The following is a 19,106-nucleotide window of genomic DNA, read 5'->3' on the forward strand; positions in this document are numbered from 1 at the left end:
TTTCTTCTTACTGCTTAGTTCGGTAAGTATTTTTGGGGCTCATTTATCATATATGGGCACATACGATTGCGCTGAGCGTCGATGATATATTATTCTTGTATTGTAACAATTCAATTATACCCATTATAATAGGCATGTTACCTACTCTATCCTATCACACCATCAAATATACCGTTACATGTAGTAGGACACTGTAGGTTAGCCAATTGTAGAACGTAAGATTGAACCTTCCCAAGCAAACTTCGCTAATCTTAGCGTATAAACGTTAAGCTCCTAACACAACCTCATCTGCTAATCCCAACTACTCAAACGGAGGCTGTAGTGGCGCAATCAAATGTAGAGTTCATTAGATCGTTTATATTTGAGCTCCAGTCCTCATACCAAGATCTTATATATAAACTTACAGAAGATCAGTCCTCGTGTATTTTAATATACACTACATCAACATCGTGCCTCAGTCAAGAATCTTCTTCTCCAAAGAAGCAATCCTCTACTTAGGCTCTCATTTAGGAACAGTACTAACGAAGCGAGCAAACGCCTTCCTTCGTCCGTCCTCAAGGGTACCGAAGTTCTCCCTGATAGGCCCGATCAAGATCTCCTCGTCGCCATTCTCCAGCCCCGGCCAGCAGTCTTTCATGAACTCTTCGATGGTAATCCCAATATTAGCTAGGCCTGCTGCGCGCATGTCTTCTTGTAGCTCGTGTAGTTCCGTCTGGGAATGGTTGTGTTAGACTGGGAATGAGGAGACACAGGGCAAGACATCTGGATGATTAGGTGGGACAGGTAGGGTTTAAAGAGAAATAATAATAGAGAAGGGGAAAAGGAGCAAACGGGTAGCGCGTCTGCAGATACACCACAGGACGTCGTGACACGGCATGGCACAGCATACACAGCATAACATAACATAACATAAACATACCTGCACAGCAGGCGGCACAACCTCGATGACCTTGACGCCTTGGCTCTTCTCATCAGCCCGAAGCTGCGCGCGAATCGACCACACGAGGGCGTGCAGCGCGGCCTTGGTAGCGCAGTAATTAGCGCAGCGCGGGAGCGGGACGAGGGCGAGACCCGACGACACGGCCACCAGGGCCGCGCCTCTTCCCTTCCGCGAGAGCGCCTGCAAGTGTGGGAGGAACGCCGCTGTCAAGGCTATATACGAGGTATAATTGGTGTCGATCTCCTTGCGCACCAGATCGACGTCGATCGCCTCCGGCCGAGCAAAGTTACATGGTCGCTGGATCCCTGCGTTGAGGACCACGCAGTCGAGACGTGGGTGGGCTTTAACGATCCTGGATTGCAAGGAGAGAGGGTTTGTTAGTGGATTGATGAACTCCGGATCTCTCTTTAAAAAAAATATCATTCATCAGATTTCCCGCGAAAATGCTCATGCTGTTATTCAAGACGAATCACTCCTAAACATCTCCAAGCAACAACAACCACATGAACAAAAAACAAAACGCCCCGCCTTCTCAAAGTGAAACTCAAAAACTCACTCACCCTTCAGCCCACCCCTTGACGGCCTCGATATCCGTGATATCAAACTGTTCAACAGCAACTTTATCCCCCCCATGCTTCTCCAGAAACGCATCCAGCCGCTCCTTGCGTCGTCCAACAGCGATCACGAAGCTGCCGGCCTCAATCATGCGCTCCGCCATGGCGACGCCAAGGCCGGCGGTGCAGCCTACCATGAGCACGGTCTTGTATTCCCAACCCATTGTCTTCTTGTCCGTCTAGCTTCTTGTCGTACGAACCGTTGCTGCTGCCGTTCTGTCTTTCTTAATCTTTATTAGACATGGAGATGAGAAATAAAAATAAAACAAAACGCGGATGACTCGGCTCTATAACAAGAAGAAATATGAATAGTCCTCGGACCTTGTGACGTTGATGGTTTTCCTTATCTCGGCACTTACATACTTACCTATATGAACGAAATAGACCTTTTTAGCTTAGATAGGTATTTAGCCGCGAATCTTAGCCAATCTAAAAACATCGTCACGATTCACTTAGTATATCCCAATCTTTGGAACTATCGCACCACGCCACCAGCAAGATTATAGATTTGGTAATTCCAACTGTATCATCAACACTGATAATGGCGATTAAATAATGTTGGAAGTCTTCGAGGCCACTTGATCGTCAAGCTTTATTAGTTCGCTTTTAGCTTACAAGTCAGATTAAAAAGAATTGAAAAAGTTATCAGATGACACCATGAAGGACTGTACTGCATAGGCAATGTGTAATGCCATTGATCACTACCTAAATACTATTTATACTAACTAACCCCTATCTCAAGAGGCTGTAGGATTGGCGGTGGGCATTGCACATCTACGCCGACGGGTGCATCCACAAGAGTCGTCAGTGTGATGCCCCATAACCATTCTATCTCAAACGCGTAGAAATCGAGAAATGACAAGTGGCCCAAAAATGAATGACATGAAGTACAAAGCGGTTATGCAAAATGGTCCCGCCACGATGACCGTGATCTCTGGGCCTCCATCCACTGGAGAATTTGCTACCACCACAAGTGCTGGACCGATATCCATGGCGTGACAGATGCATGTGCATCACATGTTAGCCCAGGAGCTCGGTTTAGAGCCAAAAACCATGCGAGAAAAAGAAAGAGAAGAGCCGTTCTCGATTTTCCCAACCCAATCCCGTCCAGTTAGGTCCGTTCATGTATCAGGAACCACGCAGAGAAGATCTACCTTTCCAGGTATAAAATCGTAAGGAGACGAAGACGTAGGAAGCGTGCAAACGTGATTGCGTGAGAGTTGAGATTTTGGTTGAAACGTAGATTAAGCCACCGGAATGCCACCCTTGCGCTTCTCTGCGCTTGTGAGCACGAGTCTAGGGGCCTTTCGCTGACCAGGCTGGCTGTCGACTTTGGCTTGACGCTGAGAGCCGTGCTTGAAGACGCTGGCAAAGCTGTTGTCTCCCTCGCCGTTGCTAGCTTGGCTGTCTACGCTCCTGCGTGATTTCTGACGCGAGCTAGGACGGTCCGAACCAATAGCGCCCCAGCTGCCACTTGCAGAAGTTCGAGAACTTGCTAAGCTAGGCTCCGCATCACCAGACAAACTGCCTGAGCCACTACGCCCAGAGTCAGACTCATTATCGGTGAGTGGAGTCCCTGTTTCCTCGGCGCTCTCTGAGACGGGGCTCATGCTGCCACAGCTGCTTCCAGTGCCCTTGCGGCGTACGAGGCCAGCCTTCATCAAGTTGTGGACAGCAGATCGACGTTGACGTGCGGCAAAATTCTTGCTTCCTTCATGCTTGGCCGTCGGTTTGGCACGGAGCTCATCCATGGCAGGAGGACCACGAGGCTGACGAATAGGATGCTCACCAGCGCGAGCCTGGCCCGGACCATAGCCTCCATTTGTAAGAGGTGTCAGCGGTAGCGAAGCAGTTTTCGGCCCATTCGAGTTAATTGGCTCGTCGCAAGCAACGGTGAGTCCTTTGTTGGCATTGGCTGATGACAGTGACTTCTTGTGCCCGCGTCGGAAAGCGTTGGCAGAAGGGGGTGGCAAGGGTGTCGGCTCGGCCATCATTTCCTGCCTCTTGGGAGGCGAGATAGTGCGCTGGGTCGGGAAAGAGTTCTCCGCAGGAGGAGGGGATACCTGTACACGCGGCGTACCTTGTGTCGCTTGCTGAAAGTAGGCGCTTTGAGGAGTGCTGGGCTGATTCTCATAGCTACTAGGCTGCATCTGACCAGTAGTCGGGTCAACTAGGTAGGTGATCCGAGTGTTGGGGTCATAGTAGGTGAACAGATTCTGAGAAACAGAGGTTTTCATGGTCTGCTGCATTGTCTGCTGCATAGCCTGTTGCTGCATAGCTTGAAGTTGTTGCTGTTGCTGATACAGAGATTGGAGAGCAAGCTGTTGCTGAAGTGCCTGCTGGCCGCTGAGATTCAGACCCTGGAATTGCTGGGCTGCTGACTGTACATTGAGCAACTGTTGCTGAAGACGTTGCTGCTGCTGAGCTAGATATAGGTTGGCCGCGACTAGCTGAGCATATAGGCCAGGGTCCATCTGGTCTTGTGCTTGCTCGTCCAGGTGGAACTCAGGAGGTGCCAGAATTTGCTCGGGAGTGTAATGCTGATGACTCATACCCGACATTCCTGCCATGTTGTATGCCCCCTGTTGCTGGGTCGCCATGCGAGGGAGCGACGTCTTGGGAGCATTGTACATATTGGAGGCGCCGTACATGTTTTCAGCAGTACCGTTATTCCTACCATACCCGGGAGTGGACATCCCGGCATTACCAAAAGTGGCAGCAGTTGCGGACTTTGGGGCTGTTCTTAGGCCGGCGAGAAGGTGACCTCGGCTTGTGCGCGGCGTGGGAACTCCGTTATCCTGAACATCACCAGATGACTTGATGGTGTCAAAGGATAGTGGTTTGATATTCTGTCCACCGCGGCGTGAAGCTAGGCCTCCGGTGGGCATGCCCAAACCGGTTGTGGAAGTAAAATCGTTGTGCGACATTTGAGCAAGACCGCCGGTGTTCATGCTCAAGGGTACAGAAGATGTAGTGTGTGTAACTCCTCTAACCGTGCCGAAGCGGTCGAGGGGGTATTAGAAGTGAAGTCTAAGTAGTAAAATGAATGGACGATAGCCACTCAAGGATGGGACAATCGATGGGTATTACAATCAACTATATGTGGGAATGAGGTAAGGGAAACCCTAGCAGTATTGGTTGATGATTATAGTGGCGGGATTGGGCAGTGGTAGGGTCAAGCAGCTAGTGCTCTTTTGTCCAATGGTGGCCTAATGATTTTAATGGGATCGATGCTCGTATCAAACGGAGTGATGGGTTTGGATGGCAAAACCGCAGAATCCAAGAAAGCAGAGTGCCGAGGATTCAAAGCCGAGACAAGAAACAGAAGACAATTGGTGCGAACAGAGGCGTGCTGCACGCGAATATACTGTCTGGTGGTGTAATATTAAAAGATATTGTTGAAGGGCGAAACAGGTCGACGTCGGGAATGAGCCAGTATGGAACTGTGGTCGCGCTTCAATCGAGAGATGGAAAGACACAGCTACCAAGTAAGCAAGGGCAGCGTAACAAAGTTGACAAGTACGAAGCAACCGTAAAGAAAGAACAGACGATGATGATAGATCGTGTATAAAGAGCAAACACGATACTAAAGATCAAAGTTTCCTAGATAGTTGACCTGAGTGGTCTCTGAGAGCAGTGGAACGTGGCTGCGAAACGGCCGAGGTTGTGGAGAGAGTAACGTATTCGTCAGTTGCTCTCCTTTGTACTCGGTGGGAGAAGTCGCACAAAACGTGCTTTTTTGTCTCGAAAAGAAAGGGATGGTGACGATGTAAGATCCGCTTCCTTCTTTCACACAGTGAATGCTCGGTAGAGTTCTACTCTCTCTGTCTGTCTCTCTAATTCTCTTTCTCTTTGTTGGTTCTTGTTGGTTTATTCCGGCCTTTCGTGGTCTGTCTGTCGGCAACGACGCGTTTGCAGATTAAGGGCTGTAAAATACTGACTAGTATGTGCGACAGGACAAGTAATGCGATGCAATGCAGTATAAATCGAATATGACAGAAGCAGAAGTCGAAATAATGAAAACTGTACAAGAATTAGGTGGCGAAAAATAGAGATTGAGTCGTCCAGAAACTCCTGGGATGATGGTTGGTGTAGTCTTGTTGGTTTTTTTTTTCTCTCGTTTTGGGTATCAAAAGCCGGACGGAATTGGCGATATTCCTCTCTAGATGTTGTGACGATGCTGGATGCTGAGAATTTGTTGGCAATGGGTTGTACTTGCGTGGTCGGCGAACGAAGCCACCAGCTTGGTTATTGTCTTGTTTGGTGGTGATGAAATCGGACGGTCAGCAGCGGCGATGAAGCACGGCGGTCAAGGACAGGCGGGTGTTGAGGCACACGTTGTACACTCGCGGCACCACAGCAGGCACAGACACACAAAGAGAAAAATGCTAAGAAGGATAGCACCCGAAGGTTGAAGGGGAGAAGAAGGAGGGAGGATAAAGGAAGGGCGGATTGTGGCAAGAGAAATAAGGTAATAGGGTCGCGCGAGGTCGGTAGGAGGAGGGGATGGGAGGAAGACGGGCCTGGGGGAGATTTGGATAAAGAAGATGGAAGGGTTTCGCCGCCGTGTGGTGTGGTGCGGTGCGGTGGATGCGCTAATGAACTGTACTAAGAGCTTCTACTAGGTATGTAAGAGGTACCTACTCCGTACCCCCTACCGTAGGTACTGGCACTGGCTAACGCTGCCCAGTGGTGGTGGTGCTGCTGCTGCTGCACAAAGTGATGGGAAGGACTGGCCCTACAAAAAGAGCATGTGGAGCTCTCTACAGCAGGTACCTACATGTACCTAAGGTGTCTACTTGTATACATGTACCTATTGCACTACCTACATACATCTATACCTACTCAGGACGTAGCTAAGTGCAATCAATGGCTGTAGCAGATGTAGAGACTGTCGTGTACCTCATGTAGACCAGGCAGGCACCTACCCTACCCATCAGGTAGTCACACCACTATGTACCTATCTCACTACCTCGATCTTTAGGTAACCCTACCTACCTACATAAGTATGTGAGTATCTGTACTTAAGTATCTAAGTGCCTGTAGCTACTTAACCATGTGAAGCTGGAGAAATACGTACTTGATCTATCTGCTTCAATTTTCAGGTGCTGGTATCACATAAAGCCTGCCTAGTCTCGCAATGCAGGCTGGACCGAAAGCGTTCCTCACATGTAGTGGATAAACTACTGCCCTACATGTACACAAATGAGAGGCTGGAGACGAGAGACGAAAAAGCCAAAATAGGTGCTGGCCCCAGTGAAGAGCATACGCTAGTGGAGGGTCGCTGCGGCGAATGGGTGCGTCACAGCCAGTTGCTCTCTCGCAGTAGGTAACTCTCGCTCCAGCTGTCCACCCCCAACAAGAGAGATGCAGTACTACTGTGTAGGTAGGAACTTGAGTGCTTAGGATGATAGGTAGGAGGACTCTGGACAGGCTTTATGGTCTCGATACTGTGGAATTCTCGACTTCAAGGATGGTGGAAATGCTCGATCTAGGCTAAAGGTGATGAGGTAAATACAGTGTGGATTCGTACGGTTTTCAGGGGAAGTGCAGAGATTACTATGTATGCATTCGTGAATTGGGCTCGAAAGGACAGGGTGAGCTGCACGAATCACACTTTGGGGCCCGTCAGGCCTGTTCATTGGCCCAGCGTCGAGGTGCCTACATTGGGTCGAACCAGTATTCTGCCAATCAAGACCACTGGTTTGGAGAGAAATAGTGGCGTCAGCTAGGCCGGCCAACCATATCCCACACAAGGGTTGAGGGGTCCTTTCAGGGCGCTACTGTGTACCACTCCTTGCCATCGTCCCCACAGCACATGGTACAGCCTACATAGTACCTAACTGTATGTTGGTAGCAAGGTACCTCCAACTTGCTCGTTCATTCATCCGCCAACATAGGTATGCTAATACAGGATAGATGGCCTAGCTGGGTTATCAAGGTCGTGATTTCTTACATATATATGTAGTCGGACTGGAGACACAGATGTGATTGATTGGTGTAATTGTAAAAGTGTCTACCTACATATGTACTTACTTAAGTAGATGCGTGTGTCCAAGCTTGGTACATGTACATATAGAACACGCCTGATATATGTGAGTGACACTACACCGAGAACGGCTATAAGCTCCAACTCTAGCAAGAGAGACCCTGGGAATCCTCTTTGCATCTGATTCAATGCACAAATTACACGTACTGTAGGTAGCCACTGAACTTGGAAGATTGTGCCCGCTTATGCTGAAGTTGGTATAAATTTAGAAGATAGGTGTTCAACGATGGAAGAAGTCCATGTCGATCAGAAGCTGCTTCGCTACTTACCTAAAGGCTACCCTGGCGTCTGAATGCATAACTGAATTTAGTGCAGCATCTGGACCATAAGCCTTAAGGATGGGATGAGGGTGTGTTGGCATATGGCCGATTGTGGCTATATTGCCACTAGTATTAAGTGAAGATTGTGGGCTAAATACGTGCCCCATCAGGGTTAGGATATATTCGATGTAAGCGAGGATATAGTCCATATTACCTATATATTATATTTATATGGGATAAATATCTTTTTAACGTTTTGCTATAACGCATCTCCCACTTGACCTGGCCACCCAATTGAGCTGGCCACCCCCTTAACCTATATAAAAATCCAATGTTTCAATTTAGAATAACTTAACTAATATTGGTCCTACGATTTAATAATTAGTACCATTAGACCCATTATTTGATAAGGAATCCAGCGGTATTTTTTACTATTTTTTATAAAATTTATTGAGCGAGATATTAAGCAATACGCTAAAAGGGCGCTAGGCAAGGATTAATTTAGCGCTTACTTTAGCGTATTGCGTAATAACTCCACGAATATAAGTCGTATAAACTAATGAAGGGTACCGTTAAATAGCTCTTTTTATTACGAATCTAATGGTATATTTTATTATTTTATACGACCAATACTTGTAAAGTTATTGAATTATCACGTGATTAGCGCATCGACGTTTTTTGTATGGGCTGGTGGGGTGGCCAGCTCAATTGGGTGGCCAGGTCAAGTGGGAGATGCGTTATATAATTTAGATTTTCTTTCTTATATAATTTTAATATACATATATAAACCTATATATATAAAGTAACCATTTTTTATATAATAATTAATATAGAATATATATTAATTAATTTAATTAAAGTTAATTATTAATGTTTTAAAACTATTTTTACTAATTTTATTATATTCCTTTATACTTTATTATTATATATTAAAGGGCTTTAATTATAAAATATATATAAAAAAAAGGTTAATAATTATAAATAATAAATTAATAATATATAATTATTAATAATTTATTAAAAGAAATAATAAAATAAAAAACGTTATTTAATAAAATGTTAATTTAATAAATTAATATTAAAGAATAAATTCTTAAGCTTTAAAAGGATTTTAAAATAGTTATAATATATATATATTATATAAAAGGTTATTATATTAATATAAAAGATAAGCTTTTAAAGGTTTAATAATAGAAGGATTAATTAGTATTAAAGTTAATTAAATAAAAAAGAAGCTATTTTAAAAAAGTCTAGCTTTTTAAAAAAGTTTATATTAAAAAGCTTTAAAAGGTAATATTATATATTAAAAATATATTTTAACTAAGTAATAATTTATTTAATACCTTTAAAAAGAATAATAATATAATTATTATTAAATATAATAAATATAAAAAGGAATTTATTATATTAATAATTAAAGTTAATAGTTTTATTAATTATAAAGAAAAAGTTAAACAATTTTTATTATTATTAAATAATAAAAAGAAAAATTTAAAAATATTTAAGCTTAAATTTAAAAAGTTAATTTTAATAAAATTAAAGGGCTATATTAAAAAAATAGTAAAAAATTATAATCCTTTTAATTTATTTTTATTATTATTGTTATTTTATTTAAGCTTTTAATTTTAACTTTAATATCCCTTCTTATTAAATAATTTAAACTTAAAAGATAAATTATATTACTTAAGATATAAATTATATAAATTATAAAAGATATATAATATAAAAAAACTTAAAAAAGGGATTTTTAAGTTAAAATAATAAAAGCTAAAGTATAATTTAAATAAGGAGAATTATTTTAAAGAAGTTTAAAATTAATTTATATATAAATATAATTTTAAACTATTTTTAAATATAATTGGTTATAAAATTAATAACCCTATTAATAAATATAAAGAATTAATATTAATTTAAGCTATTATTAATACTTATAAGGTAGCCCCTTTAAATTTAATAAAAAGTATTAAAAAAGGTAATAAAATGTTTTAAATATTTATAAAAACTTATATAATAAATAATTAAATTTATTAATAAAATATATAAATTAAATTTATTTAATATATTTATAATAATAAGGATTTTATTATATTTTTAATTAAATAATAAAAGTTATTACATTAATATAAAGCTATTAATAAAAAAATTAATAAAAATTAGCAAATAACTTTATTCTTTAATATTATAAAGGAAAAAGTAATATTATAATATAATATTACTATAAAAGTTATAAAGTAAAAAGAATATTCCTTATAGGACTTAATTAATAAATTCTATAATAACCTATATTATAAAATTAATAAAAAGAATAATAGTATTAATAATAAATCATTATATATAATATTATTTAATAATAAAAATAAAGTTAAAAATAATAAAAAGCTTAAAGATTAAAATAATTAAGTAAATTAGGTTAATTAAAGGAATTAAAAGGGTTAATAAAGAAGAAAGTATATAAAATACTATAATTATAATAAAATAGGCTATTTTAAAAAAAAATATTATATAGCTTTATATAATAATAATAATAATAATAGCTAAAGTAATACTTTTATTATATATAATATTAAAGGATGCTTAATTAAAAAGTAAAAACCCCTTATTAATATAAAAATAATAAGCTATTTAATTTTTATAAATTTTAATAATTTAAACAATTTTATATAATATTATAAAAAAAAGATTACTATATAAAATAGTAAAGTTTAAAAAGAGGGTATAATAAAGTTACTATTACCTTAAATACTTTTAACCCCTTTAAAAATGCTTAATAAGGTAAAATATATAGCTTATTAAAGGTTTATTATTTAAATAATTATTAAAGTAAAACCCTTTTTAATATAAAATTTAACGTTAAGGTCTTTAATAATAAGAAAGAATTTAAAAAGGGGATTTTAATAAATATTATAAAATAAAAACTTACTATAAATATAGGTATAAAACTTATAAAAATAAATATAATCGGTATAATTAAGTAATACTATTATAGTTTAAATAAAAAGCCCTATAAATTTATTATAAATCATATACTTTATATTTTAAATTTCCTTTTGAACATTATATTAAGGGAATAATTTTATTATAAAGGGGGTTACTTAAATAAATATATATTATATAATTAAAAAGGTAAAGTAATTATAAAAGTAAATATTTTAAAAAGGAACTTCTTTTTATAAAAATATAATAAAGATAAACTGATAATTTAAAAACTACCTATATAATAAAAGTATATGTTAAAAATGGCAAAAATAATAAAGGATTTAAAAAATCTCTATATAAAAAAAACAGGTATATTTAAATAACCTATAAGTTATATAATAAACTTATTTTTTAATATTAATGCCTATACTATTTTAATACTTAATGCTTTATTTAAATAATTAAATTAATTATAAATATTAACTTAAACTTTAAAAAAATAAAATATCTTCCTTATATAGCTTATAATTAGGTAAAATTATAAAAATTTCCTTTAAAGGATATAATAAAATAGGTAAATTATTTTAAAAAGATAACCTAAATAAATTTAAATTAAATTACCCTTAAATCTACTATAAGCTATAAATATTATATATTATTAATAAATAATAATAGCTAATATAAAATAGTTAAACTATATAAAATAAAAAATATAGTAAAAGGTATTATAATTAAATATCTTATAGAAGTAAATTTTACCTTATAAAACTAGATTTTAAAATAAAAAGATATATTTATTAAAAGAATATATATAATATATATAAATAGTAATAGGAAGTTTAATATAGGTAATTTTAAAAAGCATTATAGAAAAAATAGGATTTTTATAATCTTATCTTTATTAATAAATTAATACTAAAATAGCTTTATTAAACGTTTTATATAATTTATATAAAGCAAAGCAAAAGCATGCTTTATCCAATTATACTTATTAAGTTATTTTTAATTCTAAAGCTTTAAAACAATTATTTATATAATAAACTATATAGGTTAATTAATTATAAAAGATATTACCCTTTATTAAAAGTTTATAAATAAACTATACTTAAATAAAAAGTTTCCTTTAAAAATTAAACATTTATAAATATTAAGCTTCCCTTATATAATTTATATTAATAAATTTATAAAAGTAGCTAAAAAGAAATTTAAAGCTAAAGGAATAAAAGGAATTTTTTTAAACTATAATAATAAAATAAATTATATTATATAATTAATAAATAATAGCTATAAATTATAAATACTATATATTAATATTTATAAATACCTTAAAAACTTAATAAAAGCTTTAAATCCTTAAAAAGTTATTTAATCTTTTTTAAAGGCTATTAAAAATTAATTATAATAGTATAATAAAAACCAGATATATATTAGAAATAAAGACAACAACGTTATAAATAAGGATCTTCCGGATAAGGGGGTAGCCCTTAAATATAAAAGACCGCCCAAATTGGTACAGCCTATATAACCTACAGAATTAGCTTAATTTATAATCGAAGCACCGGATAAATATCTTAACATAATTATAGCCCTACTTTAATTAATTAAAAGCTATAAAGGGGAAAATAATAATTAAAATAGTAATAAAAATAGTAAATATATATAGTTTTAAATTAATAAGGTATATATTATATAAAGTAAAATAAAAAAAATTATAAAATATTTATATATATTATAACAATTATTATATATAAATTTCTTATAGAATTTAATATTTATATTTAATATAAAGTTATTTATATTAAATAAACTAATAGTAAAGGAAGCTATTATAGGCCTTAATTATAAAAAATAGCTTAAAACTGCCTTTATAAAAATTTATACCAATTTAAATAAAGGTATATTTAAATTTATTAATTGCATAAAAGTTAATTAAAGGTATTTAATTAATATAAAATAGATATTATATAAAAAATACCTATTAATTACAAAATTAAATAAATTTAAAGCTTAAATTTATATATAAAGTTTTATATAATAAAAAGGAATTAATTATAATAATATTAATACTTCCATTATAAAAGCTATTACTTAAAGAATTTTAATAGCATTAATTATAATATATAGTTAATATATTATATAAATAGATTTTATAGCTATATTTTTTAACGAAAAGTTAAAGGAAAGAATATTTATAAAGTAATTCTTCCTATTTTTTTAAATATTTTTAAACCTTTATAAAAGAATAAGGAAAATATAAATAATTAGTAAAAAAGATTATTAAATTATTATAATCCTTATATAAATTTAAATAATTAAGTTATAAATAATAAATTAAGGTTAAAAAGATATTAAAAAAGTTCAGCTTTAAAGCCTTTATATTAAATAATGCTATTTATTATAATAATAATATTAATAAAATAATAATATCTTATATAAATAATTTCCTATTATTTGGATTTAATTTAAATTATATAAAGAAAATAGTAAAGAACCTAAAAGAAATAATCCTTATAGGTAAAGTTAGCTTTATTAATTAATTCTTAAGCGTTAAAATTATTAAAAATACTATAAATAATAATATAACTTTTAATTAAAGTTAATATATTATTAAAGTATTTAAAAGTATTAAGCTATTTAAAGTTAAAAAATATATTATACCTATAAATTATAAAAGAAAAGAAAGCGTTATAAGTAAAAAGGAAAACCCTATTATTTATAAAAAAGTCTTTTAATATATTTCTATATTAGGTAAATTTAAATTTCTAATATAAATAATAAGAAAGAGATTTTAAAAAACCTTTAATAACTTTTTAGATTTAAATTTAATTATTAAATAAATTAATCTGCTATAACCAGAAGTTTAACTTTTACCTAATAAAAGGTTTATATTTTGGGCATAAATAGTAAATGTGGAAGAAAATGGAAGAATAATAATAAACAACCCATTTATTAATAATATAACGGAAAATTAAAATAAACCTATTAATAATATAATTATAATATAATAACTACTTAATAAGGAGTAGATTATTATTGATTTAAAAAGAATTAAAGGAATATTAAATAAAGTGTTTAAATTAATATTATAGCTTATAATAAATGGAAAAGCGGAAAAAGGATTTTTTTTATAGAAAAATGTAAAAAGGCATAATTAGCTTACTCCATTTATAAATTAATTGCAAAATAGGTAAAACTAAAATTAAATATAAAAAAAAGAAATAATACCTTAATTACTTAAAGAAACCTTAAAGAAGCCCTACGGAAGGCCTTATAATAAACTATATATATAGCAATAAACCTTTTAAAGTTATAAGTTTAAATAATAGTTATTATATAATTAAACAATATTAATAAAGTAATACTGTTAAGGTATAATAAGGAAATCTTCATCTAAATTAAGGAATAAATAAATAATTTTAAAAAAAGGATATTAGGGGATATTATAAAGGTAATAAATATAGCATTTCTCGAAAATAGCGCTATTATAATAAAAAAGCTATATAGCAGTAATATAATAATAATATTTAAAGATATAATACTAAAGGAAGTAATAAATAAGAAATAGGTAATAAAAGCCTTCGGTAAAAGGTTAAAACTATAATATAAGGAAGTAATAATAATTATAAAGGGGATTTTAAAAAATTAAAATTAAAAAATATATATAAATAAAGAATTATTATAACTATTTTAAAAGGAATATTTAAATATTATATATTATAGAAGGATAATACTTAAAAATAATAAAGTAAAGCTAGCATTTATTATTATTTACATTATTAATATAATAATAATAAAGTTAATATATAATAATAGCTTTTTATAAAAGGTTTAACTTTTTAATTATAAACCTTTTTTATTAAAATTAAGGATTATATAATACTTTAATTGCTATAAATATAAATATATTATAAAGTACTATAGGAAAAACCTAAAGTATAGCCTTTATATAATATTAAAATATTAAAAAGAAGAAAAGGAATACTTAGTAAAGAAAGCCAATAGGAAAAAGAAGTATATAAATTATAATAAAGCTTATATAGCTTAAAATAGGGAATATAAAAGGGGAATAAAGGAAAGAAATAAAGCAAAAGTAACGTATATATTATAACTTAGAAGCTTTTAAAATAAAAAGGAAGTAAAAGCTATAAATAGGGAAGTAATTAGCTTTAAAGCTCCTTTAGCATTAACTTTTACCAAGCTTAACAATAATGGATTACCAATAAAAAAGTTATAAATTAATAATAATATAAAAAGATTAACCCTATTATTTACTTAATAATATATAATATAGCTTTTTAAAATATTATAGAATTAAAAACTAATATAATAAGGGCGCTTTTAAATATTAGTTTTAACTATATAGCAATATAAAAACTTTTAATTAATAAATATAATAATATTTATTACTTTAAAAATTATAATTATTAACCTATATAAAAAAAAAGGTAAGGTTATATTATATATTAATAAAAGAATAGTAATAAAATTGTTAGGAAGGGAATATAAAAAGGATTAAATAAATATAATAATAAGCAATAATAATTTAGCAATAATAATCTAATCGATATATTTTCCAAATTAAAAGGGGATTAAGTAATAAAGCCTAATATAGGAAATAAAAAGGAAAGGAAAAATATTAGGAAGATACCTTTTTATAAATAATTTTAATCTTTATTATTTACTTTAAAACCTATTAAGTTATAAAAGCTAAAAAGTTAAGGAACTTTTAAAGTTTATAATATAATAAAACTTTATATTAATTATACCTTAAAGGGAAGTAATAAAATTAAAAAAGGGTTAAAGGGATTTAATAATAAACCTAATATAAATAAATAGCAATTTAATAATAATATATAAAGGAAACTTAAAATAGTTAAAATTAGATTATATAATAATAAAAGTTATAATAACCTTAAGAATAATCCTATAAGGTTATTATTATTAAGTAAAAGGGTAAAATTAGTTAAAACTAGATAAAAAAAAGGTTATAACGAAAGCTTTAACGGATATTATTAAAATAAAAGTCCTATAAATTAATAACAAGTTTAATAAAGCTTTTAATATATTTATTTTATAGTTTATAAGGATAATAGATAAATTTATACCTAAAAAAACTTTAAGGATAGGATAAAAGGCCTTTATATAATAGTTATTAAAAGTAATAGTAATAGAAAAGAAAGCTAAAAGAGTTTATTACTATTTTTAAAGCAAAAGAACTATAGCAGCTTAAATTACCTTTAAAAAAAAGGAATGGCTATTTAATAAAAAGGTAATAAAAATATAGAAGTATAATTAAAAAAAGGCTTTAATAAAGGCATTTAAAGATTTAAAAATATTTTAAGGCTTAGCTAAATAGGTAAGGTTAACCTATAAATTAATATTTAGGATTATAGCTATATTACCGTTATTTAAAATTAAAGGTAACCTTAATATAATAAATACGTTTAAAGGGAAAATAATTTTATTAATAGAATATTTCTTTTTAATATTATTAATAAACCTATTTAATATTTTAAATAAAGACCTTACCTATAATAAATATTAGCAGTTTAAAATAAATACTATAATAGGAAAGGAGGATATTATAAGGATAATTTAAGGGTTAATCCTATAAAAAGCATTAAGGGGGGACCTATTATTTAATAGTTTTTTAAAAGCATATGGACCAGCTTTAATTAAACAATTAACTACCCTATATTCTGCTAGTTTTATTTTAAGGTATTATTTAATTAAATTCCAATAGATAAAAGTAATAATAATCCTAAAGTTAGGAAAGCTAAAAAGAATTAGGAGGACTTTAAGGGGTTAATGCTTAATTATACTTATTAATATATTAGGAAAGGTTTTAAAAAAAAAGCTAAATTATAGGATAATAAATATAATTAAAAAGGAGGGATTACTATTGGATAGCTAAATAGGAAATAAAAAAGGTAGGTTAATAAATATAATAATTAAACTAATATTAAGAGCAATTAAAATAGCCTTTAGCTATAAAGGCATTATATCCCTCCTTTAATTAAATATCGTTAAGGCCTTTAATATAATTAATAAAGAAAGAATAATTTATATCCTTTAATAGAAAGGCTACCTATTATAAATAATATTATAGGTTTATTTATTTATTTTTAAAAGATTAGTATAACTTTATTTTAACAGCGCTACTTCTTAACTAATCCTCCTTAAAGTAGGGATCCTTTAAAGCTTCCCCCTCTTACCCTTATTATTCCTCCTATATATATTAATACTATATAATAACTTTATAACATATTAAAAAATAATTATAATAGGATTTATAAATAATATAAACTTTCTTATAATTAACCTTTAAATAAAATAGAATTAGAAAGTTTTAAAAATAGTATAGCAAATATATAAAACTTAAACGTTAAGGTATAGGATAAAATTTACCCTTTAAAAAAGCAAACTTATATATTTCTTTAAAAGTTAGGAAGTATTTAAATAAAAAGTTAAATTTAGGTAAATAATAATATAATTAATAAATAATATAAAGTTTTTAAAGGTATAATTAAATAAGAATTTTAAATAAAAATAATATTTAATTAAATTTAAAAAGAAGTTAAATATTTAAATATATATAATAACTAAGTTATAGAATTTAATATAAAATAATAGTATAATAAAAGTTAAATAAGTTTATTCTATAATAATATAAAATACTTTAATATATAGGGCGGTTATATAATATAAATAACTTAAAGGAAATAAATTAAAGGGTATAATTAACTCCTTTAAAGGTATTTAAAACATTTATATTAAGTATATTATAAGGGCTTTTAAAGCTATATTAATATATTAATTTAAAACGGAACTAAATATACCTCCCGTTAATCTATATTTAAATAATAAAATAATAGTAAGTAAAGGTTAATTGAAAAATTTAATATATTATAAGGTATTAATAAAAGCTATAATAAAGGTTAATTAATTTATATAAATATTTTAAAAACGGCAGGTTAAAAGGTAGATTAAGGGGAAATTTATAAGTAATATAGGGAATTAATTATAAAGCAACCTAATTATAAACCTATACTATTAATAAGATAAATAGGTAAAAGGGAAAAAGCTAAATAATACCCTAATTAAAAAGTGGAAAAAAAGATAGGGCTATATTAAAATAGGATATAGCTACTTTATAATAGTAAAATAGAAGTTTAATAGGAAAAGGGCATTATAAAAGTTTTATGGACTTTTAAAATATAAAGCAGCTTTAATAATATAAATATAAATTGGAAAAATAAAATTTAAAGCCTTTTTATATAGAAGGAAAGTTTTAAGGTTCTTAACCTCCCTTTATAAATATATAAAAGGCAAAAAAACTTTATAATATATAATCCTATAGTATAAGCTATTAAAAAATAAAAGGAAGACCTTAATTAAAAAGCTAACTAAAATATAGCTATAGATTAATAGGGATTTATAAATAATAACGGAGGACCTAATAAAAATAAAAATAATTATAAGGTAACTATTAGGTATTAAAAGGATAATTATATATAATAAAGCTAAAGGGATTAGGGGAAGTAAAAAAGGGGGAACGTAAGGAAAAAAGAACTTAAATAGGGAGGCTAAAAGGGCCCCCCTAAAAGTCCTTAAGGAAAGGAAGGAAGCCTTCCTCTCCTTTTTAAATAATTAAAGAATATAAGGAAAGTAAAAAAATCCAGGCTTTTTTACCTTCCCTTTTCCTACTATATAGTTAAACAATGTATACCAGCTTATATAGGGCTAAGAAGTAATAAAGCAGTAGTTAAAGGTTATATAGGGTTTTTATCCAACTATTATACAGTTTTACTTATAACTATATAGGTAAAAGAACTGTGCTATATAAGCAGTATAGCAGGTATATAATAATAATAATATAAATAATAAGGTTAAATATTAGTTATACTATATTAATTTAAGTATATTTTATAAATAATCCATTAAAGGAATATTAAAAAGAAATAAAAAGGCTAATAAAATATATTAAAAAAATGTTAAACTTAAGTATACATTATAATAACCTTCCGGAAAATTATTTTTATTATAAATATAATTCGTTAGGCCTATTTATAATAATAAATACTATTTTATTTTTAAATTTAAAAAATGGTAAATTATTTATAAGCTATATAATATTTATAAAAGGAAACCTAATACTATAATATATAAAGTTATAAAATATAATAGTTAAAAATTTTATAAAAAGTAAATATATTATTATAAATAAGGCTACTAATAATTTTATATAAGTAAGAAGCTTTTTAATAAAATTATAATATATATTAAATAAGTTTATTATTCTTTTAAGAAATAATAGCAACGCTTTT

The 19,106-nt window shown here is 30.3% G+C and overlaps 2 protein-coding genes across 2 annotated transcripts; both read right to left on the minus strand.

The window, feature by feature from the left end:
* Positions 1–320: 320 nt before the first annotated feature.
* On the minus strand, positions 321–2,050 carry F5B22DRAFT_511115 (short chain dehydrogenase). Its single transcript, XM_047972534.1, has 3 exons — positions 1,501–2,050; positions 920–1,292; positions 321–712 (listed from the first exon to the last, which is right to left on the minus strand). The coding sequence occupies exons 1-3, from the start codon at positions 1,716–1,718 to the stop codon at positions 503–505; spliced, it is 801 nt and encodes a 266-aa protein (XP_047833959.1). The 5' UTR covers positions 1,719–2,050; the 3' UTR covers positions 321–502.
* A 748-nt stretch (positions 2,051–2,798) lies between these two features.
* Positions 2,799–4,505, minus strand: F5B22DRAFT_634320 (uncharacterized protein; the record flags this gene model as incomplete). The annotated part of the gene is made up of 1 exon (XM_047976966.1): positions 2,799–4,505. The coding sequence occupies one exon, from the start codon at positions 4,503–4,505 to the stop codon at positions 2,799–2,801; it is 1,707 nt and encodes a 568-aa protein (XP_047833960.1).
* Between the last annotated feature and the right edge of the window lie 14,601 nt (positions 4,506–19,106).

This window comes from Xylaria bambusicola, assembly GCF_022495145.1.
Source record: "Xylaria bambusicola strain CBS 139988 unplaced genomic scaffold F5B22scaffold_7, whole genome shotgun sequence".
NCBI classification, from domain to species: Eukaryota; Fungi; Ascomycota; class Sordariomycetes; order Xylariales; family Xylariaceae; genus Xylaria; species Xylaria bambusicola.

What these genes read in the sequence shown, in the direction of transcription:
- F5B22DRAFT_511115 (XM_047972534.1), bottom strand. Translation starts at nt 1,718, where the DNA reads ATGGGTTGGGAATACAAGACCGTGCTCATGGTAGGCTGCACCGCCGGC. An exon ending in GTCAAGGGGTGGGCTGAAGG is followed by an intron (nt 1,293 to 1,500) that starts GTGAGTGAGTTT and finishes CTTGCAATCCAG; the next exon opens with GATCGTTAAAGCCCACCCAC. An exon ending in TTGTGCCGCCTGCTGTGCAG is followed by an intron (nt 713 to 919) that starts GTATGTTTATGT and finishes AACCATTCCCAG; the next exon opens with ACGGAACTACACGAGCTACA.